The 19,543-nt window shown below is 42.9% G+C and overlaps 1 protein-coding gene across 4 annotated transcripts in view; it reads left to right on the forward strand.

Moving 5' to 3' along the window:
• Positions 1 to 19,543, forward strand: part of INTS9 (integrator complex subunit 9) — a 72,622-nt gene that overhangs the window by 43,044 nt on the left and 10,035 nt on the right. For 3 of the 4 annotated variants that reach the window (XM_087776063.1, XM_087776065.1, XM_087776064.1), the window contains exons 12-14: positions 4,366 to 4,537; positions 9,904 to 10,028; positions 11,491 to 11,658. In XM_087776063.1, the coding sequence (XP_087632189.1) occupies positions 4,366 to 4,537; positions 9,904 to 10,028; positions 11,491 to 11,658 (465 nt within the window). Of the gene's footprint in view, positions 1 to 4,365; positions 4,538 to 9,903; positions 10,029 to 11,490; positions 11,659 to 15,851; positions 15,903 to 19,543 lie in introns of those variants that run through there. The other variant, XM_087776066.1, reaches the window with a different exon arrangement.

Here is a 19,543-nt window from a genome sequence, read left to right on the forward strand (position 1 = left end):
GTAGTAAATGCATCACTCATTCACTGATAAGAACCACATCTGTTCACAATTCTGGATACAGAACACACGCACACAGAGTAAATAGCAGTGTGTTTTCGCTCCCTTCAGTAAAAGGTACACAAAGGCTCTGGAGATTTATCCTGTTTATAGCAGCCGTTGCTGACCCTGTAAATCAAGTCTACTGCTTTAAAGGGAAGCATAACCATGTGGGTTTTAAAAAGAACACGGCTCTCCTTAGTCTCGGTTCAGTACTTTACCATCCTCTATCTCTTAAGCTTTCAGTCAATAATGGTTCTTTCTAAAGAAAGATGCTCTGAATGTTGCTTCTGGTTTCCAGAAATCAGTCCTGTTTTGAAAATATTGGTTGGCTAAATGCCAGGCATTGGTTTTGGCCCAGGCTTGGTGCAGGCTGGAGATCTCCACATGACACGGTAATGACTGTTGTGCTTATACAACCCATCTCATCTGTAGATATAAAAGACCTGTATAAATCATTACAAATTTAGTCCCCTTAATGATTTGTGAAATTTTGTTGGACCTGTTTTGCAAGTTCAGCTCCATATATTTTTGATTGGGTAATTAGAAAAGACTTTGCTCTAGACACTAAAATCTACCAGCTGCTTTATCACTGGAGTGAGTAGAATGCCTCTGAACTTGCTTTTGTAGCCTTTCACCCCTGCCATGTCCAGCTGTGAGAAGCAGAGATTGTGAGGTAAGGTATGGAGCTTCAGCAGACTTATCATAAAAGATCTTCCAAGATAAAAAAAAAAAAAGATGATAAAAAAGAAATCACCACACCTCAGGACATGGTGCTGAGGAATCAACATGTGTCCCTTTCCCCTCCTGAGTTAGCACCCCAGTGAGAAGCAGTGCACCCCAGCGTTACGCGAGATGTTTTGTTGCTGGAAATAAAATTAAAAAAAAATGAAAAAGAATGACACACACAAAACCCAAGGTCCTGAAAACTGGATTAGAAATGCTGTGTCTTTCTACAAAGTAACAGGAAGGGATTTGAAGCTGCCATAAAGTTTTGAAGAGAATACAGCTTTTATGTTTATAAACAATGAACATTTGTATAGGTATAGCAGTGAAATAGGCTGTTGAGAATGCTTTTGCACATAGAGTGCTGCTCTCACATTTTAGCAAAGATTTGAATGCTTCTGTATATAAATATATATATAATCCTAAGGAACCTGTGAACCAGGGTGCTGGAAGAACAGTTGTGATATTCAGAAGTGTGTGACAGAAATGCTAGCTGTAGAAATGTCTTTCACTTAGCTATCTGCTAAGTTTTGCCCTGGAACGTCACATATCTCATTTAATATTTGATGTAGAAATTGTCCCCTTCTTCCAGTTTACCCAATTGAAGCCGCTTTTGCAACTTCAGTTTTGAGGCTTTTGGCTTCCCTCAAAAAAACAAGGAAAAAGCTTCATGGGGCCATTTCCTACCCGGTCTTTTAAGTGCCAGTATTTTATGGGATCGAATTTGTTTTGTGCATTGTCTGCTAAACTGCAGTTTTTATTACTGAAGCTAAGTTTAGATTCTAAATATTGCACTCCAGATGTGTTAATCAGAAACCTTTACTAGTCTTAATTGCAGAAATGTTTTCAAGATTTAGTGCATATTAACTGCCAGAGCAGTTATTGGATGTTTGTTTCAAATTTCCCTCTTGAAGATTAAATAGGAATTTGATATTATGAGTAAGCTGCAGAAAGTGCAGCCCTAGCTGCTTCCTCCATGACCCAAGGATCCACGTGGAAATAACGGGCTGTGTCCACCTACAGTTCCCATCTTCCATCAAACCCCAATCCCATGCCATTCCAGCCATCCCGGTATTGCAGAGCAGTTTTAAACAGGACGTGTGGGAAGTCAAATGAAAAATCACAGCAAAATATTTGCTGTTGGGAACTTGAAGGAGACCAAACTTAAGGAAGCAAAGGAGAAAAATAAATATTGGCGCCTCTGTGCAGCCAACTTTCTGTTATTGAAAGGGTGTTGAGGGTAAGTCTGCACATTGCCTGTTCTAGCACCAAAGCATGTCTTTAGGTGGTGACAGCTAGAAGTTGAGCAGGGTTGACACTTTTGTTCAGTGATGTTAAATTCAATTAAGAACCTAATTGTGGAATAACCTTAAGTTCTGAAGTGCTTTGTTGTGCGTAAGAGGCTTAAAGACGCATCAGAATTCTCAGCTTTCTGTTCATTTCCATGTAGGCATGCTATCTTGAGCTAGATCTACCATGGTAAAAAGTAACAAATAAAAGAGAACGTGGAAAGATGAATTACAGCTTTGAGAGACCAGGAGAGTTGCTTATCATAATGTTGTTTATTAGTTCCTCTTTTGAAAATCAAATATGTTACAATGAAGAGGAATGTCCTGAGTGGCAGGGTTTTCTGCTGGAAAGGCATGATACATCATGTTGTGATACGTAGGGAAGAGCGTGCTGTTTGCTAATTAGTGGTATCAGGGGCCAACTGTATGAGATTCACCAAGGCTCAGGGCCAGGTCCTGCACTTGGGGCACAACAACCCCAGGCACCGCTGCAGGCGTGGGGAGGAGCGGCTGGGAGCTGCCCGGCAGGAAAGGGCCTGGGGGTGCTGGTCGACAGCTGCTGAACATGAGCCAGCAGTGTGCCCAGGTGGCCAAGAGGGCCCATGGCACCCTGGCTTGTGTCAGGAATGGTGTGGCCAGCAGGAGCAGGGCAGGGATCGTCCCCCTGTGCTGGGCACTGGTGAGGCCGCCCCTCGAATGCTGTGCTCAGCGCTGGGCCCCTCACCCCAAGGCGGCCATGGAGGGGCTGGAGCGTGGCCAGAGCAGGGCAGCGAGGCTGGGGCAGGGGCTGGAGCCCAAGGCTGGGGAGGAGCGGCTGGGGGAGCTGGGGGTGCTCAGCCTGGAGAAGAGGAGGCTGAGGGGAGCCCTCATCGCTCTCTGCAACTGCCTGAAAGGAGGCTGGAGCCGGGGGGGTCGGTCTCTTCTCCCCAGGAACAAGCGATGGGACGAGAGGGAACGGCCTCAAGCTGCGCCAGGGCAGGGTTAGGTTGGATATTAGGGAAAACTTCCCCCAAAGGGCTGTCAGGCCCTGGCCCAGGCTGCCCAGGGCAGGGGCTGAGTCCCCATCCCTGGGGGGATTTAAAGAATGGATAGATGTGGTGCCCGAGGACATGGTATAGATGGACTTGGCAGTGCTGGGTTAATGGTTGGACTTGATGATCTTAAGGGTCTTTTCCAACTGAAACGATTCTATGATTCTGTGATTGTCTGGGGTTCCACAGCACAACAGCTGCAGAAGCGTGTTGCTGAACTCTGCATACGTGAATTCTGTATTTTGAGCAATGTTGCAACGCCTGGCAGCAGACAGCAGCGTATGGGGAGATCTTTGATGAACAGTCCCACCTCCTTTAAAAACTGGCTGACAAAGGAAGTACCATTCCCCTCTTTCACACTCTTATTTCCAAAAATGTTCTTAGTTGTTCATTGTGTGATTTCGTGGTGTTAAATTGCATACTTTAAAAAAAAAAACTGTATTTACGGTTATTTTCAGGCTGGGGATGGAAGCATATACCTGCCAAGAAAATACTTGCAAAATATTGCCTGGAAGTGCTTAGCAGACTAGTCTATTAAATTGCTTTTTAAGTTGAACCTTGCTTTACAGATTAGAAAACAATGGCAGGAGAAATAAAGCAAAATTCTTCATAAAGTGCCTTGATAAATACACTTCCTCATCTTCGTAAAGAAATCTGTTCCACATGCATAGCTGGTTACACTCTGCCAGCTCTAGCGACAGGTATTTCTTATTGCTCTTAGTTCATCGTTATTACTAGTTTTGGTGATAGTTAAGGAAGGGCAGTCTGTTCTTTCATGTGTTTTTTCACAGGACTTCACTTCTGCAAACGCATTATACCAGTGAAACTCTCAGCAACACACTGCTGAAGGCCAGATTGCCTGGTACTGCTGTGATGCAAGAAAACCAGGTTAAACATCAGTGCCCAGAGCTCTTTGTAGACATGGCAAATAGGAAAAAGTAGCTTATTTTGAATTTGGCAGCTGAGCGCTCTGCTCACTCCAGGAAACTCTAAGCAGGGAGTGTTTGCAGAGTTTCCTCCCAGTTACCATACTGCTGGTACCAAAGAAATGAGAGCAAGGACTTGGAGGCACCTGGCTCCATGCTCTGACTTCCTTTTCATAACATTTAGGACAGTCATGACTAAATTTGTTGGAAAATCTAGGGGATATGCAGGAAGGGACTCTGTGATGAGTTAGAAATAAACTGTAGAGTATTTATAATCTCATGTAAATAAACATACCGAACTACAGAGCACAGAGGCATGAAAAGTTTGTAATGTCTGGATTTTTGTTTTTATTTCAGCTCATTCAGACAAACAAATTGAAACATTATCCCAGCATCCATGGAGACTTCAGCAATGACTTCAAGCAGCCATGTGTTGTGTTTACTGGACACCCCTCTCTTAGGTTTGGGGACGTGGTTCATTTCATGGAATTATGGGGAAAATCTAGCTTGAACACCGTTATATTCACAGGTAAGTAAAATGCAGTTATCATTATCAAATTAACAATCGGTTGTGCGCTCTGGTTAAGTGTGGCCACATCCTAGGGGCTTTACTCATTTGTTCTGGGGCAGAAGTTTCTGACTTCAGTAGGAGCTCATCTAAATTAAAACCCCAGGACTGACTGTAGGGACAGATGTAATTATTGTGCCATTTAATTCATTTTAGCCCTGCAGAGCTAACCTCTGCCATGCAGAGTCCATTTCTGCCATTTCTAAGCAAAATCTTTGTTATGCACAGCAGTAAAATGCCTACAGGAAATTAATTTTTGGATTAAAAGCAGCTGGCTGCAAGTTAAACCCAGGCAAGACCTAATTGATGCTGGTGAGAAAGGAGAAACACTTCTTCTCCATATTCCATTGGAATCACAAACCTTTCCTCATCCTTTCTCCTACCCTTTCATCAAAACCTCAGGCAACCAGACAGTCTGTTTCTAAAGATGTTTCTGCCATCTCTGCTGTTTCAGAAGCGTGCACCCCATACAGACCTGGCAGTTGTGATCCGTGCCATTGCTGCCTTTTGGACGAGCTTTTTTTTCAGACGCTTTTTGGCTGACAGACACATTTATATCTGAAGCTGAAGGTACAGCTCTAGCTAATGCCCTGGGGAGCTGTTTCCTTTCTCAATGACTCAGGCTGCCAGGGGCACAACAGGTCTTTTAAGTTCTTCCACTTCTCCCCGTCTGCTTCTAGTGCTGACCCTACTTTTAATGGATTTAATGAATCAAGCGCTCTCTACCTCAGAATGAGCTATGGTCTGAGATCCACAGGGCAGCTGCATCCTGGGACCATGCCAATCATTAACAGCAAGACAAAGTATGTAAGAGAGAAGATGAAGCTTTTGTGAAATCTAGCAAAGTTTCCAGAGTTTGATCTCCTTTAAAAATACTTCAAGGCCTTCCCTCAAACTGACGTTCTGTCCAGGTGCCTCCTCTTTATACCCAATGTGTCGTCCAAACAGAACCCTACAGTGGGCCCTCTTCAGAGCGGAGAAGGGAAATAATCCTTTAGGCCATTGCTACTGGTTTTGTGTATAACGAGCTGTGGTATAATTGGGAGATGTGTTATATATAACTTCGCCAGATAAAAAAGGTGTGGATTTTGGACTAGAACGAAGTAATTAGAAATGGGGAGGAGAACACGGAGTAACTGATCAAACCTACTTCCACAGCAAGGGCGTGATGGAGTCCCACTGTTAAGCTTATTTTCCTCCTCTTTTTAGTGAGTAGGACTGCTGGAAAGCACATTACCTCCTAAAGCAAACAGGACTGGTAAAGGGTTATTTCTTTCCTTCTTTGTTTTTTTTTGACTATAGACTTGAGCATAGTGATGGGCAAGTCCCTTTGATTCTTTCACAATATTGGTACCAAAAAGTGTCACAGTATCATGATACTGTTAAACCAGTTTGGAGAGATTTAAAGAAGTGTGTGATTAGCCCTACTGCAAGGGGAGGGAAGATACAAGGGGGTTCCTGCTGAGCAGGTAAGACACTTAAATCCAGACTGTGTTTGTGCTGGGAAATGGTTCGTGGTACCGCAGCACTAACGTCATAGCTGTTACCGTACCCATCTCTCCTGCCCTTTGAGGTAGTTTCAGGAGATATGCCCTAATTACAGCAATTGGTAAAAAATGCAATATAGATATGCGTTATCTTGGAAATAGTGAATTCTACTCCAGTTGGGACTTCAATTAAAAGCAGAGTGTGTACACCCTCTGCTGGGTTGTGCAGAGGAAACCGGTGGCATTAATCATGTTCTGAATGTGCTACCCACCATCAGCGAGGGTGTCAGAAACTGGCCTTTAATGGCAAGAACTCTTACTCTGTGCCTTCTTGTAGGGAGAGGTAATTGACCTTTCAGTATTAAAATGTAATCCTTCCGTGAAGGGAGGAAAAAGAGCAGACTTCTTTAAGATCGTGGCCCTGGCAAGTTGTTAAGGCATCTGAATGGCGGCCCTAACAACCTGTGGGTACATTGGGTCATCATCTTCGAGATTCATTCCCAGTTTATACTTTAAATGAAACTCCAGCTGAGATCTGCTTTGGTGGTGGTGACCTTGGAGTGCACAGTGTTTCCAGGCACTTGTGGTGGTTTGTTTCCTAAATTTATCTATCCGTGGCTTTTGGACTGCCGTTTCTGTCTCTGTCTGTAGGCATACCCACTCGGCGGGGTGTTCCTACTTCCTTATGACTCAGCTGGAACAGAGACATCTATGTCTACAGAAATTCCTAGCAGATTAAATTCCTCTGTTCTTAGTAACTCCAGTGGAAGCTGAAGCACCTCCATTGATGCCCAGGATTTTTATTATTTAATTGTCTAGCTGCTGTTTTAAGATAAAATCTCCTGTAGTCATGAAAATATGTGGTCCATCGAAGCAGTGTGTGATAGTAGATGATGTTCTAGCTTTTCCTGTGAAAGACTCCTAGTTTCTAGTAATTAGGACCTTTAAACTACAGGCCATGCAGTATTGTTAATGATGACACTGCTTGTTCAGTCCACAGGAGCTAGGTAGTCTCCACCTTTCCAATTTTTAATGTAAAAAACAACTATGAGAGAATATAGACTAACGCAGCAGCTGCAGCCAATAGGCAGGACACCAGCTGTGAGCGAGCTGTAGTGCTCAGTGTCATCTGCAAATGTTACTGCTGAAGCAGTATTGAATAGATTATTGATTAAAAATATTGAATACCACTAAGCCACAAAGAAATTGTAGAAGAAAACATGGTAGAAAGAAGTCTGCTTCTTCCTCTCTCTCCGATAACAACAATGCTTTAAAAACTAACTCCCGAGGAGATCTTAAAAAGAGCTCATGCATGCCAAATGAGTGCTGTACAGTGGAAGATTTTATAACTCATTGTCACACAGTAGTAAATCAGATGTCTTAGCAGAAAAGCTAAAGACCTGTAATTCTGGCAGAAAAAGTCAATACGTGTCCTTGACAGGCACTGTCTTCCATCAGACAGGTGACTTCTGGTGTTTTGGTAGTTTCAAAACAGCTATTCCTGTACGTCACAGGAGTTCACCGTGAGACTAGCTCAAGTTATGGTTTTCACATGTCTAAATCCTCAGAGTCCTCTGTTAGAATTCCTTCATTAGAATGTCTCGCTTTTCCAAGGCTACTTACCTTCTTATTAGTTCTTCAGGGAGACTAGAGACCAGATGCCATTTTGGAGTCTTAGATCAAAAAATCCATGTTTGTGGATTATCTGAGCCTACTGATTCAAAAATACTTAGTCTGAATAGGTGCTGCCTCATGGCATTCTCAGATACAAGCAGTCAAATCTCTGTGTCATCCACAACGCCAGATGGGATGGAAAAGCTCTATTCCGATAACTTTTTAAACTTACTATTTGCGATTTCATTGTACACCTCTAGCAGAGGACCTGTGCCTGACTGAAGTTTTCTGGTTATCCCCAAAGAGTTTTAAAATGTCTTCTGATTTAACCCTAATTGACCACTGATCATTCTTCAACTAGCTACCCGCTCAGTGTTCTTATTTTTAAACTTCTATTCGTTGCTATTAAACTTAACTGCCATTAACTCCCATTTTTTACATTGATATTTTTAGGCTTTGTTTCATTGCCGCTAACACATCTGCTTTTAACTAGCATGGCTTTTTGCCCAGTATAATTTTTATTCCATGTTTGTGGATTCATGGCTTTTTGGACATCTAGTAAGATGTTCTTGTACAACTATCATTTTTTGTTAATATTTCCCACTTTGATGTTCCCAGGCAGTTATTCTGACAATTGCTTTAAACTTGGGAAAATTATCCCTTTGACAGTTCCAAACGTATGTATCAGTGGCTGATGCCATGTTCTGTTCTCACAGGGTAAATATAACCACATCATGATCACTGGTACTTAGCCAGCGGCAGATTTTTAGGCTAGCAATTAACTTGTCTTTATCAGTAGAATGAGGCCCAATATTGAATGTTGGATGCCATGCTGGGTGCTGAACTTCCTGTGGTAAAGTTTTAAGGACATTTTTTTCTTGCTGTCTACATGAGAAATCCAGCCAGTGCTCTCCTCAGGGTGATGCAGAACACAGAAGATGGCTGTCTAAGTCTAGACTGAAGTCTCTGTATTTAAGTTTCCTTTAAGTTCATCCTTCTACACAGCCTGAGCAGTTACCAGAGGAATACCTCGTGCTGTTTTCTAGCAAGGTTTGGTGATTTGCAACTGCGCTTCACTCTGCAGGTTGTCCTTTGAGGCCCTGTGGTTCCGAATAGCCTAGCAGATAAGTCTTTCATGCATCCCCTTCTCTTTTTCTCATTCTGTACTTACCAAACTAATACCAGTTTCTCTAGCATTCCCTTTATGCGATCTATCCCACAATTATCAGGTAGATAGTGATGGCATAAGCTTTTCCACATCATTAGTTGGCGGCCCCCAGAATCAAGTGGCTGCATGTATCCTACACTGTGTCACCTATGAGACCTACGTTTTTCATTCACCAAAAAAATAGTACTTTTCTGTAGCATTCTCAGTGTTTTATTACTCTCTGTGTGAGTAAAAGCCCATTCGGTGCCTGACTTTTCCCTGGCAAACCTCTAATCTGATTTTTAAAAGTCAATAATAAGAGTACAAAGGGAAGTTGAGACTCGCTAGGTCTAATAAAGATACCAACTAATAAAGTTATCACAGCCCGTCTCTCCTTCTGGATAGCCCCTACCGCAAGCAACCTTCAGTTCATACTGGCCTGAACTAGAACTGCTCTGCTGGCGTAACTGTAAAAAGCCCAATTGCCTGTCCCTTCGCCTGGAGGGCTCCCTACAGGTCCTCTTGGGTTATATTAAAACTTGGACCCTTGTTTTTCCAGCAATCTAAACCTGGCACTTAGATTAAAAAAAATACATACGTGTACTGTAACGAAAAAGAGGAGTTGGGAGGCAATGTGTCCGCAGCAGAGGACATTGGATCACGTTTATCAAGATACGATCTTTATGCTGCATTTTTGTCACAGGGAAAAACAAGCTGACATTTGGGTTACCTTACGATACCCAAAATGTACACATCTTGCCTTCTTTTACAGGATTTGATTAAAAATAAGAGGTGATGTTTTTGTCTTGATTAAATTTGTTATAAAAATCATGCAATAATGTGTTCAAATGAAATAGTATTGCTCTGTTGCTTGATTAAGGTAAGACTAATTGTGAGCATAATTTTCATCACATTAACTGAAAATAACGGGTGGGGGAAGGAAGAAGGGAAGAGAAATCTGTAACAGAATTAACATTGCTGAACAACAGCTTGTCTAGACTAGAATGGGGAATCAGAGAGGAATTGGGCCATCTTTGTTCTTAATAGGCATTCAGTGTTTTCAACATTTCTCTTTTCAGAACCGGATTTCTCTTATCTGGATGCCCTGGCTCCTTATCAACCTTTGGCGATGAAATGTGTTTATTGTCCCATTGACACAAGACTGAATTTTATTCAGGTGTCTAAATTACTCAAAGAAGTCCAGGTAATTAATTTTCTCTTGCCTTTTCTTATGTTTCTTCACACACCTGAATGAAATAGGTCAATTGTGAACAGCTGTTACGTTAAACAATAGCAAAATCAAGACAACACCCAGATCCTTTTTTTCCCTGAGAGAGCATTGAGCTCTCCTTTATCATCCTGCTCCAAAATGAACAGGGCATGACTGCCCATCTCTGCACAGAGTGGCTAGAAGATCCCTAAAAGCTTAAAGCACAGAGCAAATGGTGTGTAGATTCCTTTCCTCCTTTTTAGGTATACATAGTCATGATAAATTTTTTCCTTATTCTTTTTCTTGTTTGTATGAATAAGCCTGGCTGTGTCTAATGCAGTCTTAGTGTAAAGGATACCAAGTGCTGAGTATCCTCAGCACCCTCAGCCTTAACCATCACCTCTGCTCTTTATCTTGCAGTTGATACTTGCTTTGGTCCTGGCACTGCTGTTCTGGAGTTTCACTCTCACGTTTCTTCCAAACCCACCGCTTTCCTTACTCCATTTGCAAAATCTAGATGACTGCTGTCTAGGAAGAAGGCCAGAGTGTTCACGTAGTCTCTGCTTTTCTCCCTTGACTCTTTTTGGCTTTAGTGGCCTCTCCTTGTCCATCCGATTTGTTTCTACTGAAGTCTGCTTTCTGACTCATGACATAGTTAAAATAATTCCCAGTTTTCCTGGCTGAGCTTTTCCCTTTGTTCTACGTTGAACTTGTTGAACACAAACCCACATATTCTTCGAAGCCTCTTCACAATGTCTGGATCATTTTATCTCATTGTTCTGTGGCCTGGCTTGTCACTGCACACCTGATAGCAATTGCCATTGCCTGTTTTTCTGACAAGCATCTTCTTCCATGTATATTCCATGAAGTATAACGCTGTTTCCCAAACAATTTGCAGAAACATTGTCTTCTCCTTTGGCTTCCTTAAATCCCGCAGTGATCCTCGTGGCAACCAGCCTGTTTATGCTTTGTTAATATATTGCTGACAGGCCATGAAAACTCAGAGTTGCTTATTTTGCTAATGTTTTTGCAGCCTTGCATGTTGATACATCTGCCTCACTCTGTGCCATTTTGTGATGGTCTCCACCGCTACTGTCATTTGCTTCCAATTTCGATGACAAGGATTTGGAAGAAAAAGCTATTGAATACCCTTCTTTTTTCTCTCCTTATGGCAGCTAACATGACTGCTCATTTTGAAGTGGGGATTAAAGACACAAATTTAGGCCTTGTTACTCTCAACACTGTTGTATACAAAGCAAAGACTGCCTGCTTCTTGAACAATTTGTTCCAATGCTGACTGGATCTTCTGGATTGCATCTTTTGGATGTTGTTTTCATACAAATAAATTAGCGTGCTAACAACAGTCTGCAAACCTCCTTATGGCAATGATTACTGATGTAGGGCAGCGCACAGAATAAACCAAACATTTTTGTAAGTCACCACTCTTCTTTTCCAGCCCCTCCACGTAGTTTGCCCGGAGCAGTACACTCAGCCACCACCCACCCAGTCTCATCGCACAGATCTGATGATAGACTGCCAGCCTCCGCCAATGTCCTACCGCAGAGCAGAGGTGCTGACGCTTCCGTACAAGCGGCGCTACGAGAAGATCGAAATCATGCCAGAAGTGAGTAACAAAAGTGGGGGAAAAAGATGGTGGCTTCTTGATCATACAGCCAAATTCAAGCTACTGCTTCAGTAGCCCCTTTGGCTAAAGATATCTTGTGGCTGTGATTTACTGTTGACTATGAGCATGTAAAGCACTTTCTATCAAATGGAGGGCTAAGAAAGAAGCATTTCTGAGAGAGAATTTCACTGTGTAAACTAATGGGAATTGAAAAAAACACTGTGGGCAAGCAAAAAATACGTTCAGGTTAATGGTCCTTTGCAAGGATATATCGCGTCTCAAAATACAGAACAAAGGGCAATCTCTGCTAGCCACCTGTGAGGCAAGCCAGTCATCTCCAGTTTAAATATGAGTAAGTTAAGGCACTGCAGTTTGAATTAGTGGCCCAGGGCAGTGGAAAGGATCCAAAGAATCTGGGAGTTAGTAGCCAGGAGTTGTCTTTCTCCTTCCCCAGCCGTACCTGCCGTGAGAAATACCCTTTCCCTTGAGGAGCAATATTCAGTCATATGTTAAAGGCATAGTAGTGAAATGGCTCATTTGTATTACAACAGTTTCAATAAATGGTTAATTCCTACAGACTGCTGAAGTCCAACAGGTTAATGGGTTGCTTATAGCCATCTATAATGTGGACTACTTATGCCCGCAACATCTATTAATAATTTATTAACCCCATAAATCAAATATAAATGTACCCATAATACAAAGGGTGACCCATATTTTAACAGACACGATCTTAAAATATTTTTTTGACAATCCAATCAGCACAAATGTGTCCTTGGATCAAAGGTGACAGTAGCTTTTTACGAGCAGGCGTTACTGCCCTTTGGAAACTGTTGAATATGTGAGTCTGCCTTTCATCAGAGAGTAGAGGGAGGAAGTACCCTTAGTTAAGCCAAACATGAAGTACAGAACTGGTACCCGTGTAAGAAAATCCCTCAGCCAGTCCACAAAACCCATTCCTACCATTTCGCGTGTGTCTACTTTGTACATCAGTTCTGTTAGGAGCCTGCCCAGCCCACTGGTTAGAGGACTGCCAGAGACAAGGAGGGATTTTTTAATTAGAAAGGATACTTGGATGCAACTCCATCATGGCATGTATATTTAATTGTTTTGGAAATTTGCATATTTATTGAATCCTATTAAACCTAAGTCTAGTAAAACGTGGCTTCCATTCACCAGCATGAGCAAAACAAATCTTACATTCTGAGGGCAGAGAGCCAGCACATGGCCTACCTATTATTTCACTTCCACTGAAGCTTTGGGTTTTCCCCTAAACTGTGAGTGTGTAAGTGAGCCTTTGTACCTGAGCCTGTCCCTTCTGTCAGCCCTGTGAAGAGGGTGGATACCAGCTTTCCCTGCAAACAGAATGCAAATTACCACAAATGCTACAGATGAATATTCACCAACCCTCATGCATTTTGAAGTGGCTATCAAGGGGGAGGGTTGTCTAAAAGCTAGGCTGGTCCATGGGAGTGGCAGGTTAAGTTTCTTGCTCTGTCAGAGTCTTCCTGTGTGATCAGCACAAGTCTAAACACAAAATGCAGCTTACAGGAAAGGACACTGAGGATCGCAGAGTTCCCTGGCAGAGCTTGTGACTCTGAAGGCAGTGCCATGCTCATGGGGTTAGACCGCATCAGAAAACAAGTCAGTGTTTCTCTTGTTAGCTTGGCTGTTGGGAGCAAGATCCCTTATGCTTGAGGCTTAAGAGGCCATGTGGGTTCAGTCTCATTGGCAGCCACTGATGTGGAAATGCTCTCCATTTTTCAAACGCAGATCTCCAGTGGTTTTTAGGTGCTGTCTGTCACTGAAGCAAATGGATTCTTCCTAGACCTCTAGGTAAAAACAGCGCATAGAAATAAGAGCACTTCCCAAAACCGCTGGGATGTTGGAGGGAGGATGCAGTGTGGACAATGTGGTATTCACCGACCTGAGGATGGGTATCAAAGAAGCACATAGCAAATGAGAGCTGGTTTGTATTGCATTCACTTTAACTTGGGGAGTTTGAGCAGAAAGCTGCACAGAGAGGAACATTGACAGAAATGGCCCTTTTTTTTCCTCTAACAAATAACATCAGATTATATTCACACAGGAGTCCTAATTTCAAAGCTGTCTGTGCTCAGGGAGTAGAAACATCTGATGTGATTTTCCACGTCCAGGTATTCTCCCTGGTTCCAAAGTTGCACTTACTGACTTGTTGCAAAAAGCCACTTGGTATGTAATGATGCTCCTGAAAAGACTTTTTAATGTGATACAAAAATTAGGTCGACCAGACCATCTCTGAGACTTTCAGGAAAGCTGTTGTCCTTCCCGATTGGTGTCAGGGAGGTAGTGTTTGCTTGCCTCAGGGGGTTCGTTGAGAGTTAGACCCATTAGTGGTTGTGTGCTTGCCTCTGAGAGCAAGGCTGTGATTCAGGGCTGTTAATAGGATGCCATTCCCCAGCACTGAGATATGCAAATCATCCTCAAAAAGAGATGTTGCTCATTCTTTTTCAGGGGGAACTTGCTAGAGGAATAGCAATGCCAACTTTGTAGTGATCACAGGCTGTCTCCCCAGGACAATCTCGTGTCTTCATCACATCACCCTGTGAGGCTAGTTTTTGCTTCCAGCTTGACCTGCAGAGTGGTGATAAGGCATGGGAGGGATGGCATGTTGTCTCCCCCCCCTCTCTGATTTTGGTCTTTGAGTCTTAGCAACATAGCTGATAACTGCTGAGAGGTCTAACTAGGTAATCTCTCCTGCTCTGTGTAACCAGTCACAACAGTCAATCCCAAAGGATTGTTGTCTGGTTTTCAAATAAATGGGAGAAGGAGGACTGTCTTTTTCTGGGGCCTCTATTTCCTTTGATGCTAACCCCCTAAATAAGCATGATGTTATCTCCTTACCTCCCTAATAATTTTTACATGCCATCTGCATGGCTTGCCTCATTCCCCCTTCCAGCAGAAGAGCCCTGTCTGTCTGTCCCATTGTGCAGAGGGATCAGAAGAACCCTGTCTGTCTGTCTGTTGTGCAGAGGGATCATTAGGATGTTGGTTTTGAGAGGCTGATACAAATGGCTTGTTGGTTTCAGGCAGAGTTTACGCAGTAGTGGCAAAAAATGGCTGTAACTTCCCCTTCTGTTGGGTGGGTTGTGCAAGACGGGATTGCAAATATGATAGATGAGTCTCCCTGGTGGAGAGTATTTGCTGCTTAATGTCCCCATTTCAGTAGTTTCATCCAGGAAGACTCTTTAATGCTGCCTAAATATATAGGAATTTCTGTACTGCAAGGAAAGGGCATTTGTTTCATGTGGGCTACCACCAGTTCTGGGGTTCTGCGAAGACTCAAGTGGCAGTTGGAAGGGGTATTTTATAGCTCCTAACAAACCTTGTGAAGGCTCGTTATTTACCATGTTAGGCAAAAATGGAATGATGAAATCCACCCTAGGTAAAAAAGTAATTGCTAGATCTGCTCCAGGGCTAGGACTTGGGTCTAAAGTACAGCTAAAAGTCTCATAAAAGAATGTCTGCTTCAATGAAGTCCTGATCAGGGCCCTCTCCTAGCATCCACAGTCCTTTCTCAGAAGTGGACATGTGCTCAAACTTGTGTCTCAATTCTTAAAGCTTTTGAAAACCGAACGGTTGGCTCAGCATGGTTTCAGTCAGTACAGACTGACAGTATAGTAGTGTGAAATTTCCTTTCCAAAACTCTTTCAGTGGTTCAGATTCTGGCCTGTCAGACTAATGTAAATTTACTGATACTGCTGGAGCTTGTCTACATTTCAATCACTTCACCAAAGAGCAAAGGCAGGTCAAGCAGGACTGTTGTATGTTAATGAGATTTACACTCACAGCAGCCTTTGTTTAGAGAGAGGTTTTAACAGTCCCAAGGCACCGGGCTGGAATGGCTCTCAGAGGTATTGTGGAAACCTTTACACTTTAACTAATTTGTTCTTCTCGGCATCTGCCTTTCACTTTAAAAAATAATTAAAAAAAAGACTGCTTCCTGGAAATTGGTTAGGCATTGTCTGTTCACAGGAGAACGATAGGAAAATGGAAAACACCTTCTGGAGCAAACAGATAAATTAAACAGTAGCGTTTGAGCAAATAATGTGCCTCCAGTTTAATTACAGCTGAACAATGGTGCGGATCACTTGATTTCAGCAGCAGACTGACTTCAGTGAGGGCTCTGTGTTTTTAAGATACTCTGTTTGCAGGTTCTTCAGGACACAGGCCAGTACAGGAGAGTGTGAATGTACAATCCACAGCCCGACGTGAGGTGAGATTATAAGGAACTACTGCAGAGGAAAATTAGGAAAACAGCCACTTGGCAGCCCATTATAATTATATAGCTTTCACTCTACCCTCCCCTTTTCTTATTTTGACTTCTCTTTCCACATAGGATCTTGCCAATTCCTTTTTGAGAGAAAGAAAGGCAAAACATGGCTTTCATCTTACCTCTCCAACTTCCTTCCATTTTCAGGGACTAAAGATTTGGATTTCTGGCTTTCTTCTAGCCCTCGACTTATTTTGGTGACCCCACATTATCCAATCTCCTGACCTGTCCATTCCTTTTCCCCTGACTATTCTCCCTGGTATAAAGATGCCGTCGCCTCACTTACCATAAAGTAAATGAAATATAACCATCCTGCTGGCTTCTGCTGCTGTCATTCCTCCCTTCAGCTCCAAGCTCACTGAATCCACCGTCTGTAAAATTGCCTGGAGTCCCTCCCTCTTTCTAGCACAGGCCCTCTCCGCGTTTGACTTTACCTTTTGACATTCCATCAAAACTAGTTGTGTCTCAGCTTTTACCAGTCTTTTCTTAGACAAAGCCAGAACCACTGTAGTCTGCCATCTTCCTGATTTACATCATTGCTGGTCCATGAAATCAGCCGTTCCTTTCTTCTTAAAAACGTCTCCCACCTCACTCCCATGTTTCTTCTCTCCTGGCCGTTCAGCCTCCCATTGCTTCTGGAGAGAATTTTCCTCCCTCCTCCCATCTTTTCTGGGCTTTGAACATGTCATCCCTCATTTCCTTTGCTTTTGTTTTGTTTTTGCCGTACCTTTCCTCTGGTTGCTCTCATCCGCAGGTTGTCCTATTTAGATCAATGAAACTTGGATCTGCTTTTCTGCTCCCAGCCTGCCTTTGCCTCTCCACATTAATATCTAGGTTTGTTTCTCCTTCATTTTTGATGGCTGGCTGGAAGATAACGCTCTTTTCTAGCCAGGCGCTCGCCTTTCTTTCCCCAATCAGCTTCCACAACATTACATTTTGACTTGACATTCTGACCCATAAACTGGTTACTGTATTTTGAGTATTTTGGTTAATGACCTTTTCATGTCTTTCAAATGACTCATCTTTTGCATCTGTAAGCTGCTTGCCTTTACTTTGAAGATATTTCACGTCCTCGCTTCCCCTACCTATCATTTTTCATTCAAGTTTGAGGCTGATTTCTGCTTCTGCTGGTTCTGGCTTCCACTGTCCTCTTGTAAGTTCTTCAAACAACTCTTTTGTGCCTGCTCCCAGGCTGTGCAGCATACTGGGGAAGAGCTTCATTAAACAGCCATAAATAGACTTCATTCCACTTCTTAAATACCTCCTTAAAACTGTCTCTTGGCACAGGATTGGCAAAAAACCAGTGGTTAGCTTTAGTATTGAGACTACTCCTTATAATCCCTCCCAGGATCATTTGCTGTTGGTTGGTCAGTACGTATCTTTCTGGTTTGATTGCCACGCTCTGGGGCAAGGTTCATCATGTTGATCTGGAGCCCTGGTCCATTAGCTGAACATGACACATGTACATGGAAAAGAAGGGGGTTGTTTCATTGCTCAAAACTGCAGGACTACCCCTTCAGCTTGTTTTATTCCTCTGCTAGATGCTGGCTCTATGGAAGAGTAAAGCTAAGGTGTAGGCATGTGCAAGCAATAATATCAAAAACTTTAGATATTTATGGCACGATTCTTCATCCACTGAAGTTAACGAGACTTTAAAATCCTCTCCAGAGAGAACTGTAGCAGACCTACAGAGACTGAAAGATCTTTTAAGTTAGGGTTGGTTTAGCAACCTAATCATCCCATTTAAAACACTTGGATTCTGTAAAATCTGAGGCTGAAACCCCAACAAGGCACGACTCAGATCACACACCAATGATTATATAGATGCCCTTAGTTCTAGGATGTTTGTTCTTTGTTGGAAATGTCCTTGTTCCTTTAAGTCTCATGGGAAAGATTCCCCAATTTCCATTCTCCTGCACAAATGGCCTGCAGCATGTTTGTGTCTTGTTTAATACGCTTGCTGGTCACGAATGCTTACTCCACAGGCATATTTAAATCTTCAGGCCTTTCCCCTTCGGTGCATGTGTGCGACCACATACCTTTTTGTTTCCTCTGCAGGATCTGATACTTGCAGACTTCCTGCGCTCAGACTCTGCCTGATTTAGCAGATGGTATAAAGCCAAGGCTGAGTCTGGTTGAGACTTCTGCCCACACTAGAATCTCCGTGCATTTCTGCGTCTGGTTTCAAGTGACTCGACAACAGAGCTCCTGGTACTTAAATAGTGAAGGGATAAGAAGAGGCAGGGAGGTAGGAGGGGAGGTAAATCGTCTTCCTTTCCTAACATTGCCATTCACATATAAGTGACAGGATGAATACCATGTTTTTTGTTTACAAAACTGACTGTACAGATCATCCTGCTTGCGAAAGGGCTATTGCACAGCTTTTAAGCATGTGGAATATTTGGGTGCTCTTTTCCTATTGAAGGTACACTAGGAAGATGCTTTTCTGCATCCAGAAACTGGATTTGATGTGTGTGAGGAGCAAGGTGGGTCAGGGGATGGAGGATGAGGCAGGTTGTTCACTGTTCAGATTTTGCTGAGGACTACTTATTGTAAAAACCTCTGTGAAACTAGGGCCTGGTGGACTCCCTCTGAAGGCAGGCAGATTTTAAAATCTTTGGGCTTTTCTAATAATTGGGAGAGGATATTTTTCTGTCGCATACGAATTGCATCCTTTTTAGGGGCTAGGATCTGGGTGGGAATCTCTTCATACCTGGCAAGCCCCAAGGCTGTAAGCAATCATTTCCACCCAGAAATGGAAATGCCCTCATGGGTTACATGGCCAGAACCCAGCTGCAGTTAGTAATAGTGTTTATAATGTGCCTCAAAAAATGTAAGGCACATGCTTCAAATTGTAAAGACTTTTGCCCCTGCTGTTCCCACTACAATGCTGTTCAAACCCCCACTGTCTCTGATGGCTACAAACATCCTAATTTCCAGCCCACGCGTATTCATGGCTGGTCTGCACATACTTATTCTTAACATGATGTTTTAGCATAAATAGATTTTCCATTTTGTTGGTATTTTCCCTGTGGTGTTTATGTAGAATAATCAAATTCTCCTTTTGGCGTTCTTCTTGCCAGGCTAAACAAGCCAAGATATTTAGTTTCCTCTTACAAGACAGCCCCCCCGCCCTAATCTGCCCTTCAGTATATCTTACTTGAACTTAAATTACCCACAATTTACAAGTAGTTCAGATGAGATCTTGCTGAGCCCAATATAATAGCAATAGCTCATCTCTGCTAGAATTACCTGGTATTTTCTGGGAGTTGCATTTAGCTTTTTCATGGCCCTGTCGCATTTGTGACTCTGAGTTCTCATGGGATGGACTAATAAACCTGGCACCCTTCACCTCTGTCATTTCCAGCAGCTGCCAGCTCACAGCAGAATTTCTTGGTATTAGGCCAGCCCCTGGCCTTGCATTTCGTGCTATTGAATTTAATCTTGTTTTTCTCACTCCAGTTCTTGAGGTCATCTAGTTCTTCCTCTATGATAGCCTGATCTTTCTTTCTATTAAGGGTGCCTCTGCAGACTTCAGTGGGGCCTTCTGAACACTCTCTCCGTTCTGTACTG

This window comes from Nipponia nippon, unplaced genomic scaffold (genome assembly GCF_047370975.1).
Source record: "Nipponia nippon isolate SJK-2023a ecotype South Korea unplaced genomic scaffold, ASM4737097v1 scaffold_4, whole genome shotgun sequence".
NCBI classification, from domain to species: domain Eukaryota; kingdom Metazoa; phylum Chordata; class Aves; order Pelecaniformes; family Threskiornithidae; genus Nipponia; species Nipponia nippon.